General features: G+C 49.9%; 3 protein-coding genes across 7 annotated transcripts in view; all 3 read left to right on the forward strand.

Moving 5' to 3' along the window:
* Positions 1-8,121, forward strand: part of SLC33A1 (solute carrier family 33 member 1) — a 10,757-nt gene extending 2,636 nt beyond the window's left edge. Inside the window, exons 2-6 of the mRNA XM_072344105.1 lie at positions 2,649-2,839; positions 3,467-3,651; positions 4,316-4,433; positions 4,872-5,087; positions 6,723-8,121. Of these exons, the coding sequence (XP_072200206.1) occupies positions 2,649-2,839; positions 3,467-3,651; positions 4,316-4,433; positions 4,872-5,087; positions 6,723-6,890 (878 nt within the window). The 3' untranslated portion in view covers positions 6,891-8,121. The remainder of the gene's footprint in view (positions 1-2,648; positions 2,840-3,466; positions 3,652-4,315; positions 4,434-4,871; positions 5,088-6,722) is intronic.
* Positions 8,122-9,153: 1,032 nt separating this feature from the next.
* On the forward strand, positions 9,154-12,602 carry C9H3orf33 (chromosome 9 C3orf33 homolog). Of its 2 annotated transcripts, none has more exons than XM_072344557.1 (5): positions 9,154-9,254; positions 9,340-9,399; positions 10,554-10,710; positions 11,178-11,338; positions 11,897-12,602. In XM_072344557.1, the coding sequence occupies exons 1-5, from the start codon at positions 9,174-9,176 to the stop codon at positions 12,161-12,163; spliced, it is 726 nt and encodes a 241-aa protein (XP_072200658.1). In that variant the 5' UTR covers positions 9,154-9,173; the 3' UTR covers positions 12,164-12,602. The 2 variants fall into 2 exon arrangements, with proteins under 2 accessions (XP_072200658.1, XP_072200659.1); XM_072344558.1 differs by having other exon boundaries at positions 10,557-10,710.
* Positions 12,603-13,030: 428 nt separating this feature from the next.
* Positions 13,031-19,788, forward strand: part of PLCH1 (phospholipase C eta 1) — a 61,158-nt gene continuing 54,400 nt past the window's right edge. For all 4 annotated transcript variants that reach the window (XM_072344237.1, XM_072344242.1, XM_072344238.1 and 1 more), the window contains exon 1: positions 13,031-13,177. The gene's annotated coding sequence lies outside the window, so the exon portion shown is untranslated. The remainder of the gene's footprint in view (positions 13,178-19,788) is intronic.

The raw sequence follows: 19,788 nt of genomic DNA on the forward strand, positions 1-19,788 counted from the left end.
GTTGATTTGGGGGGATTTTTTTTTCCCTTCAATTAATTAAACAGAATCTGATAATGCATCCTTATCTAATTGTTAGACTAGGGATGTTTGCTTCTCCTGTGTCTTGTCCATATATCAGCAAGCACAGGGTACTCCTCAAAGTGCCCCTGCTGGATCGTTGCCCTTGCTTCTCCTTGCTGTTCAGCAGTGCTGGCGTGTCTCTTCCCTCTCACTGCAGCAGCGGACTGACGTCTTTCACTGCTGATGCAACCTGGAAATCACTCGTGTGCTTAGAGCTTCTTTTGTCTTTGCTTACCTTTGCTCCCCAGGGTGTGTTGTTTCTGTCTTTTTGATTTTAGTTCTGCTTTTATAAGGGTTTTCTTAGAAACATGCTGCCTTTAAAAAAAAAGTGCTAAAATCAAAGCACCTATAGAACCTGTCTGACCTGTGTTGGAGTATTAATTTGGGTGGAGTAAGTAAATAAAATATTTCTGACACTGTAGTTGCAGGAGATGTCGTTTTGGGGGAGCAAAACTGACTTGAAGATTCCTTTCCTTGTCCATGTGACTGTACCTCTCAGTTCACCGTGTCTATGCTTGTCAAGTAGCAGCTGTAGCAGCAGTACCATAAGCCAGCTGTGGAAGGACAGGTGTGCCTCTGATCCTGGTGCTGACTGTCTCAGAGCTGGAGCAGAGCTGTAGGGAACTTCACAGTGCAGGAAGGTGGCTGCCAGTTCAGCTCCCTGAATGCTTCTGTTCACTGAGTCTTAGGGAAAGAATAAGCCAGTACCTCATGAGTCTGGGTCAGCCTCAGGCTGCTGAGGAGAAAAGCATTAGTTCTGCTCACTTTGGGAAATAACATGAACCAAAGTAGTACCGTTCATCAAAAGGAATGCTAAAGATCTAGAGGAAAAAAATCAGGAACGCGTTTCAGTGTTCCTGTTATTTGTGCTAGAGTGTATATGACTTTGGCACTTTGCTGTTCAAATGACTTGATTATTTTATTTTTCCTTTGAAGGCTCACTGGCTAGGTTTGTTGATTCCTGAGCAGTTAGATACACAGTCATATGAATGCTTGCTGTAGCATAAAGGAAGAGGTGAAGTGCGGGAAAAAGGAGCCTCTCCAAGGCAGCCACGGTTTATCTTGACTACTGACTGCAGGGCGTGCTTTCTGCTGGGAGATGTATAGTTACGTCATTACTAAAGCTGCTGTGATGAAACGACAGCCCTTTTCCACACCAAAAAATGTGTGTTATTTGTCAAGACTCCTGTATTTGGCCTTGTAGCTAATCCAGCTATTGCTGTGTGGCACCTGGCAGGGCTGACCTGATCAGGAATATTCATGATGCTCAAAGCTGTCTCCATTCCCATCCTCGTGCTGCAGTGGTAACACTTATTTCTGTTGTCAGAGTACTGCTCCTGGGTGTCCTGTGTATGCAGCAGCTGTGAGCAGCATGAATCTGGGCACTGATGTTTAGTCAGAAGATACTGTCAGGGTATTTAGAACAACAACAAACAAACCCCAAGAATAGAGGAAGGAGCAGTATTGGCTATGAGGTTTCTCTTTCAAGATGCTTTTGAAGAGGGACAAATAAGTGATAAATGATGTGGAAGCAGCAGATGTTAGTTTGAAATGCCATTTTTTGTTTTAAACCGTAAATGCTGGGGTACATCTGGAGCAGCCTTTCTTGCCTGCTTCAGCGCTTGTGCTGCTTCTTCCTGCCAACAATGAGCAGCTAATGATTGATGAAACCTTGGCCCTGTCTTGGCCCTGTCTTTGCCCTTTCACCAGCTCTCACTTTCAGTTAACTTGAGGCTTCTGATCAGAAAGATGAAAGGTCACTTTTGTTACACCCTCTGCATGTGATTGAGTTCTTTCTTGCCTCTTTCACAGAGGTGGCGGCTGGGGCTATTCATCTTCTCACCAACTCAAAGTGCTTGTCATAAAATGATGTTGTGCTTCATTACTGCTGCCTGCAAATCCACTGTTTACAGATATCTGCTTAATACAGAGTGCTTAAAAGTCAGCAAATGCCATGTCCTCTTAAAACATCTCTGAGTGACGTGATGATTGCATGGGAGCTTTGGTCAGAACATCATTGTGCTTGTTTGGCTGTAGATCTGTTTCCTTTAGTTGGTAGATACTAAATGGAGTGTTTGGATAGTAGATATTAAATGGAGTAGAATTGGGGTTAAAAATGGCTGTGTGACAGCACGATGAATTAACTGGAGAGTGGTGGAACAACACTGGTTTTTCTCATCATGTCATGTAACTATTAAATGTGGCTTTTTTTTCCTCCTTTGTTCACTTCTGGTGGTTTTATGTGCAGCTCCTCAGAACGCTCCCTTTTCTGTTCTCTTTGCCATCGTGCTCATTGTGCTAATACACAGAACTTGAGCAAAGTGGCCCAGATTGCTGCTCTGTCAGACTCTCAAGCAGACATGGTTACAGATTGAGCAGAGAAGTGCCTGCTGCTGTCTGTAGCTGTGCTTGTGCTTTGGTTTGTTGCTTGTTTTCACATGGGTCAGTGAGTAATGCCTCTATTCAGTTTTTTATTACTAGTTGTCCTTTATATTGTTGCAAAATAACCATGTTTCTGCTATTTGGTAAATAGTTAATCAGGTGTTTCTAGCAGCTGCTGGGAGAAATGTCTCTTTTCTTTACTTTAGATTTCCTGTTTTTCTGGGGTGCTGTCTTTTTAATTACCACTACACTCGTGGCCCTTTTCAAAAAAGAAAACAAAGAATTAACGCCAACAAAAGAAGAAACAAAAGGCATCACTGATACATACAAGCTGCTCTTCTCAATCATCAAGATGCCAGCAGTTCTTACGTTCTGTCTCTTGATTCTCACAGCAAAGGTAAGGAAATATGTTTACGAATGTTAGATGCCAACATTATAAGAGGTTCCTCAGTCCTCGTGATGTAACTTCTATCTTAGCTTCGCTCATGGTTGTCATCAGTTCTAAATTCTCACAGAGTTTGGAAACACAACTGCTTGAACAACAGAAAGCATTTGTTGTAACACTGAAGTGTTTACCAAGCACTGAAGAGAAGTTTGATTGCAGTCTTTTGTTGCAGTAGTTTATTTCTAAATGTGCTTCGTTACAGTTAGGCTCTTTGTGTAGTCTGCGGTTAAAAGGACAGAAAATGTTTATTTTAACCTAAATCATATTCCTAGAATCTGCAGCTCTGTACAAACTAGGTTTCCATGGCATCTTCTTGGCAGTTCTGGATACCAGCAGGCCTTTAAGGTACGGGCATGAACACTGTTGCTGTGCTTAACATTCCTGGTAGAGTTTTGGCATTGGTGACAAGAATAGAGTGCAAGTGTAGAATGTGTTTCAGAACCAATTTGGAAATCAATTGACTTCTGTTTCCAATTTGTACTCTGTCACATTTCTGTGTGTATTTGATACAGGTGAGCTGCATTTCTAGTCACACGCTGTCTGTTTTCCCTGGTTTATTTTGTCTAACTTATGTTGCAGGTTGGATTTTCAGCAGCAGATGCTGTAACAGGACTCAAGTTGGTGGAAGAGGGAGTACCTAAGGAGCATCTAGCTCTGCTGGCAGTTCCAATGGTTCCTTTACAGATAATACTGCCTCTGATTATCAGCAAATACACAGCAGGCCCCCAGCCACTGAACACATTTTACAAAGCTATGCCTTTTAGGTAATAACACACAAACAAAACCTGGTTTATTGAAACGTGATGATCTGTGTATTCAGATCAAGTGTTCGAATTGCTGTGTAACTCTGACTTCATAGTAAGTTGAGCTCTGTCTTGTGCCTTGAAGGTGATGCGTGTGCTGACATGCGAGGGAACGCAGTGCGCTGCATCCTCACCATGTGAATACAATACAATAGCATTGGAGCGGTGCTTTCCTGCTCTTACTCAATGTGAACAGTGCCCTGTTCATGGACGGTTCTGACTAGATTTGGGACTTCATGTAGTTTAGAGGTGATGTAAGGGAGGCTCGGTGTGTTGGTGAGTCACTGGGAACATCTGCTAGATGTGTGCTCCACTGAGATCTCTGAGAATAAAAGGTGAATTAAGTGGGTATAGACTGAGGAGCTGTCATTTGTATTGAGTGTCTTAAGTGGAAGTTTGCTCATGGAATTCTGTAGCAATTCCAATTCTGGAGCAAGCCAAGGAATCCAGCAAGATACTCAGTGCTTTTATTCAGTAGATGGACGTTTGATCTGTGACATTCATTACTTGAATTTCTATTTTAATATATTTTATATGCACAAGTGTTTGATCGTTGTTTTGTATCAAGGTACAGAAACGTGGGCAGAATCGTTTGAATTACACATTATCCATCTGATTCCTGCAGATTACTTCTTGGGCTGGAATTTGCTTTTCTGGTGTGGTGGACTCCTAGAGTAAGACATGAAGGAGGATTTCCTATCTACTACTATGTTGTAGTACTGCTGAGCTATGCTTTACATCAGGTAATGTGGGAAGCAGAGGAGGACGGGAGGGTACTCTGTATCTAGAGGACTAGAAGTATCATGAACAACTTGTGTTCATAGTAAAAACAAATGTCTGGTACAAGCTGCTCTTTGGATCAGGGCAAGCAAAAGTGTTATTTTGATATGCTATTTTATTTAGCCTTGTCATGACTTCAGTTTGATAATCTGAGTAATTCCAATGTATGTGACACTGGATCCATTTCTGTGACTTGATGTGAGCATCACAGACAACTTGCTATTAGTAGAGAAACTGCAGGAGTGATTTGTTGTGCTACTTTAACCTGTTGAGTTTATTTTTGAATCATTGTTGCTAACGTCAAGTAATCGCTTGAAACAATGTTTATGTTAGGGCTTTTATTGTCATTGTCTGAAACTGGGAACACCTTACTGCCCTGTGGGTTTTTATCCCTCCTGCAGATCTCTCTGTACAGCATGTATGTTGCAATAATGGCTTTTAATGCCAAAGTCAGTGATCCACTGATTGGAGGAACCTACATGACGCTCCTCAATACTGTGTCCAATCTGGGAGGGAACTGGCCATCCACTGTTGCACTCTGGCTTGTTGATCCGCTCACGGTTAAAGAGTGCATAGGAGCCCAGGAACAGGCCTGTGGAAATGCACTTGAGGCAGAAGTAAGTTTGGAGGCTGTGAAGGTCTCTATTCAATTATTTCTTGGTAAGATTGCTTCTCTTAGTATTTTTTGTTCCCCTTGGGAAACCTGTACAGTGCATAGCTCACACTTAAAAATTCTCACTGACTGATTTTCATGTCTGGTAAAATTCAGTCTGTTTTTATCTGTGCAGTGTTCATAGTTAACATCTTCACCAAAGATTTCCACTCACAGAGTAATTGTCCCTTTCTGTCTTAACTGGAGAGAAAAGCTGATGGTGGAAGCACTAGATCAGTGCTGCATCCTCTGCAGTGTGTGGAGGCTGTAGTTGCTGAGTAAACTTTGCTCAGCCTGGAGCTGTGTAAGTATGTGCTCTGTGCTTGGCAGGCTGTCTGTCCCCAAGTCACTGCAGCTTTGTGGCAGGTTGTAGTTCAGTCTGTCTAGAGGCTTCCTGGCTCCATATACCTCGGTACCTTCTACCGTGATGTTACTTTGCTGTCTTTGATCTCTGCTTTCCACATAAAGCTGAGCAGTGTGGCTGGCTGCCTTCCCAGTTCTGGGGAGTCCTGTGGAAGAGAACAGAGAACATATTGTGCTGCTGTGCACGGATCAAACAGCACGCACAGCTGCCTGGGATGCTGGGTTTCAAATTCACCTCCTTGTGAGCAAATGAAAAATTTTAATGCAGCTGTCTGGAGGAGTGGAGGTGTGTGGGGGGTTGTGTTGTATGGGGTTTGTTTCCTTACTTGTAATTGAGATTTTAGTCTTGAATGCTTTTCTGTGTGTACAGGACTCTGGGGGGTGGAGGTTCTCTGAGCATGCAGAGTGTTCAAACAAGTCATATTCAATTTCTACATGTGGTGCTGCAGTTCTGACTAGTTGCAGAGAGAAGCTGCTTCTCCTTATGTGTCTTTTCAGCATGCATCCCAGCTTGCCTCTGACTAGGTGCCCTGCCTCCTGGCATCTGTTGCACTCAAGGCCCTGCTCTTTCAGCTCATTCCTCCAGTGCTGTTCTGCATCCTTCCAGCTGGCAGTGTTCCCTCACTACCACTCCTTCCTCCTAATTTGATTCTGACACATCTCAGACTCACACACATGCTGGCAGAACCTCTGTTCAGAGGACTGTTTTATCTTGGGATCATAGCAGTGATGAAAGATGAATAATAGCAGGAACCGCCATGTACCAAGTGCTTACCCCCTCACTGAGTTTTTAACTTTCAGTCCTGCAATTAAGAAGCATCACAGGCATGTTTTCCTCAGTCATACACTGCAGGCTGCTCGCTTTGTGCTGTCTGTTTGTGGGTTCCCTGTGTGAGGTGCAAGGCTCTAATTTCTAAAGAAGCATTTTGGATAGGAATTCTTTTTTTCCCCCCCATGAAATTAAGAATCATTGCACCTCTTTATTGGAGTTTACCCCTTTGGCCAATAATATCCATCTCTCAAATGTTTTATAACAAAGCTTTGTTGCTTCTCACACCAATTGCGAGCTCAAAAGCCTCTCTCCCTATTTCTGTAAGAAAAAGAGAAAGATTTATTTGGTTAGGATCTTGAAAGAGCAATTAGGCTGTAACTATCCAGTGCCTGCTGCTTGCAAGCCTTGTGCTGCTGCATCTGCCAGACAATACTTCACACCTCAGTGTTTCCTTCTGCCTTTCAGCTCTGCACAAAAGCCGGCGGTTCCTGCGTCACTACCCTGGATGGTTACTACGTGGAATCCGTCGTCTGTGTCCTTCTGGGGTTCGGCTGGTGGTTCCTGCTGGGGCCAAAGTTCAAAAAGCTGCAGGATGAAGGACAGTCTGCATGGAAGTGCAAGAGGACCAACTGATGCTGTTTAAATACTGGATGGACTCAAGAGGTGGTTTTAGTTTTATTGCAGAGACGTATCCCATAATCAATAAACAGGAATATAGGTATTTTTACACGCCAAGTTGCTGAAAAAATGCGTGGCTGAACCAGTGGTATGTGTGTATGTGATACCACTTGCCTTCCCAATATGAAAATTCAAGTTCAGAGCGTAACGATGAGAAAATGGCACCCACGTACTACATAGCTATCCCCATGCTCTAGCTTCAGAGTCATGGCTTCCGATAGAATCAGCGGCTGAGTTTTCCATGTGCTAACTACAGGAAAGCTAATTAATTGTGCCACGTTTATCTGAACAGCAGCCTTGTTAGCTGAGTTCCAGTCCTTACTTTGCAAACAAACGATGTGGTGCAGGCAGTGGAGCAGGGGAAGGATCGAAAGGCGTTGTGGCTGGTAGGTTAAGCACATTGTACTACAGAGTTCAGTGTGGGAAGAGAAACGTAACGTGTCTTTGGGCTTTGTTTCTTCTCACCTTCTGAACTGTAACCGCACCTCAGAGGATGAATTAATGTTTCAGAGATTCTTTTAAATGTATTTTCTGGCTTTTATAAGCTTTAAAGATTTATAAGAAAATATTTTTATAAACAAAGTTACATTTGTTTAATTTATTTCCTCTGTTTCAAAGCATTTTGATTTCTTGCTGAAAAACTGAAGGGAAGCAGGACGTGGGTAACGCACAACACTCTGAGCCTTCAGTCCTGGCGGTGCAAACTGCCCAGTGTAGGGCTTAGCACAAAAAAGACAGGCTTGGAAAGGAGAGGGCTGGCAGTCCCTCTGCAGGCAGTCGTTTTGATGGGTTGAACTGACAGCGCTGGTCCCTTTGGTGCTGAAATTTGAAGATATCCGAAGTCGGGGAGCAAACAATGTCTCTCATCCCAACTAGGGGTAGGAAAAGAGGATGGTGCCTTTGGAAGTGACTCGGTGATGATGAACTTGCCATATTGCTGGCCAGCTGGCATCCAGCCTGCTCGTGGTTAAGGCAGGCAGGGGACGTGGGGTGATCCGGCTGCTGCAGAAATCAGATTGATCCTTTATAGCAGTGATTTCCTGGTGCATTAATGAAGAATGACTTCTCTCCTGAGTGCCTTAGTGATGTACAGCAAGTTTACTGTACTGCTGGAGCCAGGGCACTTGTGAAGTGACGGATGTATATGGTACATCATTTAAAACAATTAAACATACCTCTGAAAGGTACGTGAGTTGCTTTTCCGTGCTCTGTTTCTCGCCTTGTCAGCACTGGAAGTGCTGCACCGTGAGCTTTGTGCTCCGAGCTCCTGGCAGGGCACAGGTTGTGCACCTTTTTGTTCCCGTGTGCTCCAGAAAAAACAAAGTTGGTAGCAACTTGAGACTGACTGGAGGGGCACAGGGGTGTGCACTGAGTGCCTGTGTGATGTAATGAAGGTGCCAGAAGAGGGCAGTGACCAAATGCTCCCTCGGGTGCAGAGCACATTCTTGCACTTGTTGGAGCAGCACCCCTGAGGGCCAGCAGTGAGCCTGAGCTGCACACCTGCACATCTCCCCCAGCGCCCATCTGTGCTCCGTTCCAACGACACTAAACAACAAACTAAACAAAAGCACAGGTTTTACTCCCCAAAAAGCAACTCCTCTGGTTTCATCTCTGCAGAAGCACAGCAAGAGTGTAAGAATAAAATGGAGATTTGCAGCCAAAGGGTGTATTTGTCAGCCCCAACCAGATGAGCACTGCTGGGTTAGGTACGTATGGGCTGCTCATTGTAGCAGCAGTTTGTGCTGGGAGGATTTTTTCCAGCTCCTCTGATGTTGAGAGAAAACTGACCCGTGGGCTGTGGGAGATGAAGTCCGTCAATGTCAAACAGCTTTGGTGCCGTCTCTGGAGGTGCTGCTGTGACCTGTTGGTTATAAAATACATCGGGAATGCTTAACTGATACGTAGCTGAACTCCACGGCAGAACAGCTCCAATGCGGTGATGGATGTGAAGCGTGACAGAAGTCGTTCTGTTCCTACCGGGCTGTTGGCGCTGCGTTCGCTCAGGCTGCCGGCAGCTGCTGGAGGCGGCCGCGCGGTGCCGAAGGGTCGCGGTCTGTCCGTGCGTCTTTTGCTTTGACTGAGGACGAGATCTGCGCTCCGCTCCTCGGTACGCGGCGGGCTTAAAAGCGTTCAGGCTCGGCACGGACAGGGAACGCTCGTCCAGGCGGAACGCGCTCTGCCTGCGGGCGGCGCTGCGGGGCGGACATCGCGGCGGGGACGCGGGGCGGGGCGGCAGCCATGGCGGAGCGGCGCGGCGGGGCGGCGGAAGGCCTGGGCCGCCTCTCCGAGTGGGCGGACGCGCACCTCGGCCTCGTGCGGGTAACGGGGCGGCGGGACGGGATCGGTGCTGGGGTCGGTTCGGCCCAGAGCGGCTGAAGGTCGCCTCTGTCTCCTCTCCCCACAGAGTCTCAGTGCCGGCGTGGCGGTGGCCGGGCTGCTGGTGCTGGCCAGGAGCGTCCGCCTGGTGAGTGCGGCGGGGCTGCGGAGCGCCGGGATCCCCCCAGGGCCGCCCCGCTGCTCACCTGCGCCGCACGCCGCTCCTGCTGGAAGGGCGCCCTCTGCCGGCACCGCCCGGCGCTAATGCGGCTCTCGGGGCCTAACTGCCTGCGTCGCTCTTGTGGGACCTTGTGCTCGTGGGAGAGATCGGGGGGAGCAGCTCGGGGCAGTCAGCTGCAGGCACTGCAGGGCAGTGTGCCACGGAGCTCCGCAGGAGCAGCTCAGTTCATAGAGCCACAGCATGGCCTGGGTTGGAAAGGATCACAGCGCTCATCCAGCTCCAACCCCCTGCTATGTGCAGGGTCACCAACCAGCAGCCCAGGCTGCCCAGAGCCACATCCAGCCTGGCCTTGAATGCCTGCAGGGATGGGGCATCCACAGCCTCCTTGGGCAACCTGTTCCAGTGCGTCACCAGTTCTTCCCATCGGTGTGTTGGCAGTGTGTGCCAGACCTCTGCAAAGGGTTTCCTGCAGTGAAAGCTTTGCAAATTAATTAAGGTTCTTAATTCTGAGCTCTGTGCCATCCCAGTGCATCTTTTCCCTCTGTCCCCTCGCAGAGCAGTGGCTTTGTTCTTGCACTGCAGCTGTTCAGCTTTGTTTCCCTGTGTGATCATGTAACTCTCCTTTGAGTCCTGTTATAAGTAGAATCTAGTATCAAATTCGGTCATCTTGTGATCTTTTCAAAGGTGCACACCTGCTTTTGTCCCTCTCCTGTTTACTCCCTTATCAAAGGCCGTGTTGTTCCTTCTATCCTCCACTCTGCCTTTGTTGCTGTGTCTGTTCTTTGCTGGTGTCTTCAAACCCTTCTTGGCTTCCTCTCCCCCACTCTGGCACCATCCGGACCATTCCTAAACCCTCATTTCACGGCGAATCAAGTTGAGCTCAGCACGTATTGCTCGAACCCATCCGTCTCTTTCTCTCTCAGCCTTCGTGCCCGTGCCTTGTGCTGCACGCCCTGCAGAATGGGGAGAGTTCCTGCCGTGCCTGCAGCTCATTGCTGCCTAACAGCACATCTGTGGTTGGCCAAATAATTGCACAGGCTGCACTGTTTGTAGCAGTTGGATCTGACTGTAACTGCTCTGTGCTTATTCACTTTTTTAACACTTGCTCTTCTTCCTGTCAGCAGACCACAAAGTTCACGAATGCTTTGGATGTACCTGCGGGCTTCGTACAAAAGAACGTGAAATTGCGTGGAAAAGTGCATCGTGTGACTGAGAAGGGTCTGGAAGTTGAGCACATTCCCATTAGCGTTCCTTTCATCACCTCGATACAGAGAAAATGTAAGTAAAAGTACATAGAGGGAAATGGAGTGCACACAGAAGGAGCTCGGGAGTTCTTAAATCCTGGGCTTGGAAGCTGGTGGTCAGGAATCAGTGGGGCGTGAGGTGCTGTGCCTGTATGGAGGGTGAAGTCCTAGTTTGGCTTTGCCCTTTGGTCTTCCCATGCTGTACAGGTGGGAAACTGAGGAATGGGAAGGAGTGAGGAGAGCTCTGTAGGAAGAGCTTGCTGATGCTTTAATAGCAGGAGCATCATTGCAATATATTTCCGGCAGCAAAACTCAGAGTATCTGGGCAGTTCATTTGCTTGCATGACTCCTCTTATTCCAGGGAGGAAAAACCCTGGAACTTATTTATTTTTTATAAAGTCTGAGGGAATAGGCTCATAAACAGCAGCTGAGGCTGTGTGCAAAGCATGACAGCTAACATGCCTGCTGCATTTGGTGAAGGAGTGCTGTGTCTGTACCCAGGGCAGTCCGAGGGTCTCCTGCTGGTGAGACTGGCTGGCGTGGAGCTGACCCCCGAGGGCATGGAGTGGCTCCAGAGGGAGCTGAAACCCTCACAAATGATCTGGTTCCAACTCCTCGGGAGGGAGCACTTGGCACTCGAGTGCCTTGTCATAGTAAATAAGGTAAGTGTGGTGGTAATAATGACTTAAATCTGCACTGTGGGGTCTGACTGCGATCATACAGTTGTCTCAGTACACGAGAACGTTCTGACTGCCATTTCATAGAGTTATAGAATGGCCTGGGTTGGAAAGGACCACAATGATCATCCAGTTTCAACCTCCCTGCCTCGGGCAGGGCTGCCAACCAGCAGACCAGGCTGCCCAGAGCCACATCCAGCCTGGATTAATATTCACACGAATCTGAAGTGATGTATTTTTCAATCAGACTCTGAGATGAACGTACCTGTGGACCAGTCTGGCTGCAGCGTGCGGTTCTGGTGGGCTTAATGTTCAACCCACTCAGTGCCTTCTCGTAGCTCTCTTGCACAAGTACTGGTTTAAAGGTCAGCTGAGTTTTGCTCAACTCAGTGAAATGTGTTAAAAAGCTTTACAAGTTTCTTGCTGCGTGAGCATAGATTCGATGAGGAGTCGAGTCTGTACCTCCATGGCAACACGCACCTCTGCATGCATGCACTGCTGGGAGGGGTAAGGGAACACCACATTCCCCATGCTGTTCTGTAGGGCCGATTTTCCAGCGTGTGCTTAAATGAGGAGGTCCTGAGAGAAGGGCTTGGAAGAGCAGCGAGCATAGAAGGACTGCAGCACGATTCTCACCTGTTCTGGGAGCTGCACAAAAGACTTCTCCGAGCAGAGCTGAAAGCCTTGAGGAAAAACAAGGGCATATGGAAAGAAGAAAGCTTCTCCGAAAGGCTTAGAGGTCTTATGAGCAGCAGTAACTTCATGCAGGCATTGAAACGTTTTGTGAGCTGGTTGAGAAACAAAGTTTAAGGATGGGGTGGGAGGCCGGATAGAAGCAGGGCGGTGATGTGTGGTACCTGCTTCGTGTAAAGCGTAAGCTAATGCAAACAACCCCAGAACTTGGGGATTCCTTGTCTTGAACTACAAAGTGCGGTCTCATTTAATCTGTATGGGACAGAAGCGTGGTTATATTAGGTGGGACAGGAATGGAAGTGGTGTTAAGCTAAACTGTTCCTCAGCATCCTAAGTCACGTGTCCGGTTCCCCCTGCTGGGGACCCCACAGCTGTGAGTGGCAGCGATGGTTTCCTGTTGGTCCTGGAGATACCTAAATCGGGCGGACAGAAACCTTTCAGAATGGGAAAAAGGGGACCAGAGCTCACCAAGAACTTGTTCTGTTTTTCAAAGCAGTGTGAAGTGCGCGCCGGGTGTGGGGCTGTAAATACTCCCCGAATAAAGGTTGCATTCCTTACGTTTGTTGTGGCTTTTTATGTACCGGACAGCTGGGCTTTGTGTGCCATCTCCCGCGCTCTTAACGATGTGAGTGAAGAACTTCGTGCATTTTTCTGTGTATTCCTAAGGCAGTGAGACACCAGAGAGAGTGAGCTATAGCAGAAGTCATCGCCACGATCCTCCTGCAGGCTGAGACAAAGGGCTGTGCAGGGGATGGGCTCTGTCTTTGAGTTCGGACCTCTCTTTAATGGTGCCGGCCGCGTTCGGTAACAGCAGCCGTGGTGACAACGTCGGTCCCACCAGGTGCTGTTGGTGCTCCTTCCCTTATGAGCCCGGGCTGAGCCGTGAAAACAAAACTGGGGCATCTCCTCCCCCGCAAGGAAAAAAGAAAAAAAGAATAAGCACAAACGGCGAGGAAAGGAAAGAGCCGCGGCTGTGCGGGAGAGCTGCGGTTCGCGTGTGAGGAGCCGCACAAACGAGCCCAGCTGCGAACGGGGCAGAGCCGCAGAAGATGCGGGAGCCGAGGGCGGCGCTCCCCGCAGCAGGTGCCGCCCGCAGGCGCCCAGGCTCGGCGGTTCTGCCCGCCGCTCTCGGTGAGGGGGAGGGCCGGGGGCTCCGCGAGGAGCGGCCGCAGCAGGGGCCCCGCGGGCACACAATGGAGCAGGTTGAATGGGAGCGGGCTCGGGGCCGCCGCAACACCGGGGCTGGATCGTCGGGCGGCGCTGCGCTGCGGGGCCGGAGGGCGCTCCGCTCCGGGTCGGGGCGGCTCCGGGTTTGCCCTGAGCTCCGCGCCGGAGGGCGGGCCGGGCCGGGCGGCGGCGCCGTGCGTTTGAACCGGAGAGCGAGCAGGTTGGGGAGAGCGAGCCGCGGCGCGTGCGGTCCTGAGAGAGCCGGGGGGCGGGCGGCGGCCCGGGAGGAGCCCCGCCAGGAGCCGCGCGGCGGCCGGAGCTCTGCGAGCTGCTGAAGTCGAGGTGCGGGTCTGTGCGGTAACTTTGGGCGGCCGGGACGTGGGGGGGCGGCCGGCACGGCGGGGGGCGCTGCGCCGCCATCGGTCCGGCGGGGAGCCGCGCCGGTGGAGTTACGGCGTGCGGATGGGACGCGGCGGTTGCCCGGGGAGCTCCGGCTCGGGTCCGGGGCTAAGGGCGGCACGTCCCGCTGGGGCTGAGATCCCGGGGGAACGCCGCCTTCCCGGGGCCGCGCTCGGGTCGTTCGCGGCCGCGGCATCCCCGGCTCTTCGGTTCCGGCGGAGCGAAAAGTGCCGTCGGAGTGAAGTGTTGTTGAACTCCGGGGGGAGGGAGACGGCCGCGGCCGACGGAGTGGTCTCGGTTCCTTTGTTTAAGGAGCGGTTGTGAGGGGGTTTTGCTCGGCGCTGGGCGCGTGGCCGCGAGCTGCGGGGGTGCGAGTGAAGGAACAGCGCGGGTCCCAGCGGGCAGAGCCGGGCTGCGTGCTGCGGGGGGCTGCAAAGGGCTCCGTAGGCACTGCGAGCCCGGAACGCGCCCACGAGAACCTTTTGTTTTTAGATTGATGCCTTTCTTTTCTGTTATTTCAGAAGGGGGGGGTTGTTTCGGGTAAAGCGCTTCTGCATCCACTGGCAAAACGACGCGAGTGGTGAGAACGATGGGACTGGTTGGTTGCAGCCAAGCTGCAGGTGCTTCCCGGCTTTACCCACCCGCCCCGCAGCAGCGGGACCAGCCGGCGGTTGGGGGACGCAGCTCCTCGATGGAACCGCGCCGACTCTGCTCGGAGGTTGCCTGGGGAATTGATTTAATGCCTCGGGCCTTTCATGCCGTGAGGCAGCGTCCCGTGATGGCTTTGATCAGATGGCAAAGCCGGGGCAGCAGCCACACAGCAGCTTTCTTCTTCCCCCTCGTTTTTATTGCGCTTAAGGAAGCGCGGAAGTTAAAAGGAAAAACGTCTGAATGCTGCAGTCTGTTGGCCGGGCTGCCAGAGAGCTGCTGTATTCTTGGGGCAGCTTCCCTGCCTGTGCCTTCAGGGCAGGTCAGGCTGCGGGGTAGCAGTGCCTTGTAGGGGACCACTGAAACTTCTTCCTGGTGTTTTGAACTCACTTGAAGGCATTGAGATGAAGGTTCTCTGTAAGCACGGCTATGGCAGTGTTGTCTTCTTGGTGTGACTGGATGCAGAGCACGTTGTGAGCAATCACCTATTGATAAACAGGAGGGGGAACGGCTGTTTATGAGGGTGGGCAGTGATAGGACAAGGGGGAATGGGTTTAAACTGAGACGGGGGAGGTTTAGGTTGGATGTTAGGAGGAAGTTTTTCACCCAGAGGGTGGTGACGCACTGGAACAGGCTGCCCAAGGAGGCTGTGGATGCCCCATCCCTGCAGGCATTCAAGGCCAGGCTGGATGTGGCTCTGGGCAGCCTGGGCTGCTGGTTGGTGACCCTGCACACAGCAGGGGGTTGGAACTGGATGAGCACTGTGGGCCTTTGCAACCCAGGCCATTCTGTGATCCTGACCGCTGCACTGGAAGAGCACAAAAGCTGCCAACCAGCAAAGTGCAGCTCCGTGGGGCAGCGGGGCTGAGCAGTGCACAGGGACTCATTGCCTTGTGCCACAGGGCCAGAGCTGTGCTTGGGATAAATCTCTCTGTGCTTCCCAGGCCACAAGCAGGAGGTGCTTCCAATTCAGTGCTGCCGAGGTTGGCTGGTGTTTGTGCAGACAGACCAAACTGCCAGGAAGTGTGTGTGTGCACTCTGTTTGTTTTAGAAAATCGCTCTTGCTCTCTGTACCAAAGGTGGTTTCCTTGTTCCAGCCTCCACAGACACCGAGGACCTTACCATTACTTCAGAGCTTGCTCTCTGCTTTCCCAAGGCTGCCATACATGTGGCCTTTTTTAGGACATCTGGCTTTACAGAAGCTCCATTTGGTTGTGCCTGGTGGATGAGTGATGTGGATGCATCCGAGAGATGGGAGGGCACTACAGGGGTGGGAAGGTGGGAGGAAGCAGCCACCCCTGCAAATAACCACAAACAGAGCCTCCTCCAGAGGCAGCGGAGGTATGGGGGTGTGGAGAAGTGGGTAGAGGTACTGAGAGCATTTTGGGGGCAGACACCTGTTGCAGTGCTAGGAAAAGCTGGGGATAAAACATTAAGGATGCAACATGTGCTGTGGTGGGGGTGTAAAGCTATAAGTGAGCATTGCAAAACCACTTCAGTTGTGTTTGGCCACGTGCGTTAACGCAGCGTATGGTTCCTGGCAAGTCTCTTCAACCTGAAATAACTGAAGGCTGCTTGCAAGAAGTTTCAGGTGGAGGCAATCTGCCATGTGAAGGAGCACAAGCACTGGGGCAGGCTTGATTTATTGGAACTGGCACAGAGTTCATGTGCCTGTGCTCATCAGGCAAGGCCAAGCGTGTCACCGAGTGGGGCGTAGGATGTGCTGACTGTCTGCTGGGGTTTGGAGCAGGCATTGCTGAGCTCGTAGGAGCGTGCTTCCTGCCTTCCGTGCTCACTCTTAGTCCCAGTGGTGCCAGCCAATTTGGTAGTGCACCTGTAGGCAAAAATGGAAGCATGTTTGCAGTTGCCAGCATTAGCACTTGATGACAAACGCAGAAGTTCTTTTGGAGGTAGCAGCCTTCATCCCTGCTCCTTGGGGTCTGCATCTAGTTGGCCAGTAGCCCAGTGTTGTGCAAGATGCAAATAATCTCTGCCCATCGCTGCCTGTGTTGGCAGAGGCCCTTCCCAGGCATCTTATTTTTATCTTTGTATTTTATCAAATAGTTTGAATTATGGTGTGTGCTGCCACGGCTCCATAGGTTGTAGTAACAGCAGGAGCAGCAGCTGAAATAGAACATTTCCCATTTCAAATAATGGTCTCATAGCGTGTTACCAGTGGGTCTGAAAATGACTTGTCTGGGTTACCATCCTCACTCTGCGATGGGTGCTCTCGGCACCACCTGTTGTGCTGGCTGCTGCCTGCCTTCTGCAGGGTGTGCCAGCTGCTCTGCAGAGGAGGAGTCCTCAAAGGACTTCCCCTGGGGGGAGGAAATGCCTACCTTCAATTCCAGAAACAAAGTTATTTTCCCAAGCCATTCTAGGTAACAACAAAGTAAGCTTAGGCTTCATGTTTGTTGCAGTGACTTTGTGCCTTCAGAGCATCGTTTTGCCGCTGGGATGGGATGTGAAATCTGTTTTCACAAGCTCTTAAAGGTGTCATTAGCAGCTGTTTGGAGGATTTCTTGCTGTGTTGAATCTCTGCCAACATCTACTCCTTTCTCTTGTCTTTCATGGTTGACGCTTCAGGCAGAGTGTGCACGGTGAAAGGATGCTCACCAGGTCTGTGGCTGAAAGCAGAGCTCCGTGGGCTCTTGACAGGCCATTGGTCTGCTTGGCTGGCACCCGAGTGGTCACAGCAGCACCCTCAGAATGAGCAGTGGAGGTTTTCTTGGCTTCACGTGGTGCTGCAGTTCATTGGAACTCGTGTTTATCAGCTGCATGCCTGGTGCGATGAGTGCTGCTGAGTGCAGGGTGTGCAAGGTAGGTGTCCTTTGGAGCAGTGCCTGCTGAGCGGAGGAGGCAGCAGCGTGCTGCACTCCTGGAAACAATTCCTCCACGGGAGGAAAACAAATTCCACTTAGGCTGCTTGAGGAATGGGGAGAAAATGCTAATTCCCTTTCAGGGTCTGTTGCCATGGGGAGTCGGTTCAAATCCTTTCTAATGCTGTCCTCAGCCGCAAGTTGTGCTGACACATGCTTTTCATGACTCCCCAGAAAGAGCAGAGGAATGACTTGAAACAAAAGCTCCACCAGAATTAACAGCCAAGGAAGGTTAAGGCTTGCTGTTTGCTAACGTGGGCTGGGCAGATAAGGAAGCTTCCCCTTGCAGAGCTCAACGCAGCCTGGTTGGCCTCTGGCCGCCATCCCTTGTGCTTGCAGGGCAGGAATAGTGCAGGGCAACTTGTGCTGCACAGGGAGCTCTCTTCTTCCTCTAGGAACAGTTCTAAGGGAATGCAGTAAGAAAAGGATCAGATACTGGATGATTTTCCCTTCTTTTACCAGTTGTCTTCTTTTTCATGCTAAATACTCCCCGTTGAAAAAGAGACTTCACTTTGAGATAATTTTTGACCTCTCTGTTTATACCACAAGATACCTGAAGTTCTCTGATGTGCTCACATATAGTGTGGGTAGCTGAAAAAGAGAAAAAGGCGTAGTAAGGTAGGTGAGAGTGCTTTCCTTTCTGATAGCAATGCCAGTTTTGTAGGCAAAACTGCTTTTATGCAACAGCATTGAACTGTTTGAACCTGCTCTGCACTTGTGCTGGATTTGTGATATTAGTAACATTTCTGCAAGCTATTTTGAATAAATGTGGATATTTGATGCTGATCGCAGTGCAGATTTGCACGGATGATGTGTGAAACCCCTACAGCCTGTGGCTGTATGGCAGTTAAGGCTCAATCAGGCCAGCTTAAATACTTAGCAGTATTTGGGTGACTGTTAGTGTCTCAGTGAAATGAAAAGCCCAGGACTGCAGACGGGTGGGTGCCTCATCAAACACTGTCACAGTGGGGTTTTATAATCTTTCTGGATTCCATTTGCAGGCCCAATGATGGCTAAGCTTTTCATCCGATGGCCACTTTGTTTTGGAGATACTGCTTGAGTACAGCCTGTGTTGCACCGCATCTGGTGCCTGTGTGCAAGTGGGAAGGTAGTTCCACCAGCAGAGCTGGTGTTTCTTTCTTTACAAAGTGGAAAAATGTGGACTAGGAACAGTAGCTACTTCTCTCCTGTCTCAGCGTAAAAGCTTCCTTGCAAGGAGTTGCACCAGATGACCTTCAAAGGTCCCTTCCAACTGAAGCCATTCTGTGGCTCTATGATGGTGCGTTGATGGCTGATGATAAGCAGATGTGCGAGGAAACCTGCAGGCTATTGGAACCTGCTCCAGGGAAAGGAAGTTGCCAAAAGCATGAGTTTTCCTGGTTGCATGTTGTGATACAAGCTGAAGTGCAGATGTCTCTCCGTCCCTTTGCTATCTGCTGTTCTGAAACATGAATGTAGCAGAGGGCTGAGTTCTTGGACTAGTGCAGGTAAGCTGGGATAGGTGTCCTGTCCTCTGCTTGCTGCTGCAGTGAGTGTGCCACACTGCTGAGTGAAGGCGTTGCCTTTAGAAATGCTGTGGGGCTTGGTCAGAAATGTGTTTTTTGTTCTGTTCCCAAGATATTTAAGGAAATCTTTTGCTTACTTTCAAGCTTAAGGTAAATCCATTAACCTCTGTGCTAGCAATCCATGTAGACCTGTGAAGCTGATGAATGCCTTGGTGCTCAATGAGGGAAGTTCAAGGTGTAACTTCCACTCAGATAAGGTGTTTATTTTTCCAGTTTGCAATACTTGGAAGCTGACTGTGTGTGTTGGGAGTCAGCAGAGAAATGGGGAACCCGGCTGCCAGACTGAGAGCCAATGTGTGCCTGGGAGGCATGTTCCTGCTGCTGGCTCTGGGCAGAGGGCTGGGTGCCCTCCCACACAGATGGCAGGAGCTGCCTGCTCTATGGCCACATCTGGAGCTCATGCAGTTATGTCCAGTAATGTGCTTAGCATGTCCTTTGTTTGGTTCTATGTTTCTCTTCCCATGTCTAACCTGCTTTTTCCCTGTCTCTGTTATGCTTTTACTTTATGTCCTTGTAGCTTCCAGGATCCCTGAGCTGTTTTCCTTGTGAAATTTGCCACCAATGGTATTTGAAATGGGTGCAAGTTTCCAAAATCTGGAGCTTCTTTGTATTGTTTTCTGGGCTTCCCTTTTCTGCTGCAGGTGGAATTGCCAGTCACACGTGGCTTTCTGTATTTCAGCTTTGAGGAGCTTCTTATAGTTTATTTTTCCCATGCACCATCTAGTGCTAGAGAAAGGAATCCCTTCTCTATAAATGATTCTTTCAAAACCTGTTGGCTGGGCAGGCAGTGGAACATGAGCTTGGCAGCTGGAGCAGTGCCTTTGGCACTGGGAGGTACCGGTGGGCTGCACCACCCGCTGCTGGCAGGAGCCATTTGTGCTATCAGGCTGTGTTAATGTTATCTGTCAGAGTGCTTCAGGAGCAGGAAGGGGAGACAAGAGGAGATTTGCAATCTCTCCACCCTGTGTACTGCTGGTTTAACTACCAACTCATCTGTCTGAGTGTTCTCCAGAGAGCTGCGCACAGGACAAGGGAGTTCCGGGGTGCCCACAGAGAGCAGCCTCTGCCTTCAGAAGTACCTCGT

The sequence above is a fragment of the Excalfactoria chinensis genome, chromosome 9 (assembly GCF_039878825.1).
Source record: "Excalfactoria chinensis isolate bCotChi1 chromosome 9, bCotChi1.hap2, whole genome shotgun sequence".
NCBI classification, from domain to species: domain Eukaryota; kingdom Metazoa; phylum Chordata; class Aves; order Galliformes; family Phasianidae; genus Excalfactoria; species Excalfactoria chinensis.

What these genes read in the sequence shown, in the direction of transcription:
- C9H3orf33 (XM_072344557.1), top strand. Translation starts at nt 9,174, where the DNA reads ATGGCGGAGCGGCGCGGCGGGGCGGCGGAAGGCCTGGGCCGCCTCTCC. An exon ending in TGGCCAGGAGCGTCCGCCTG is followed by an intron (nt 9,400 to 10,553) that starts GTGAGTGCGGCG and finishes TCTTCCTGTCAG; the next exon opens with CAGACCACAAAGTTCACGAA. An exon ending in CACCTCGATACAGAGAAAAT is followed by an intron (nt 10,711 to 11,177) that starts GTAAGTAAAAGT and finishes GTCTGTACCCAG; the next exon opens with GGCAGTCCGAGGGTCTCCTG.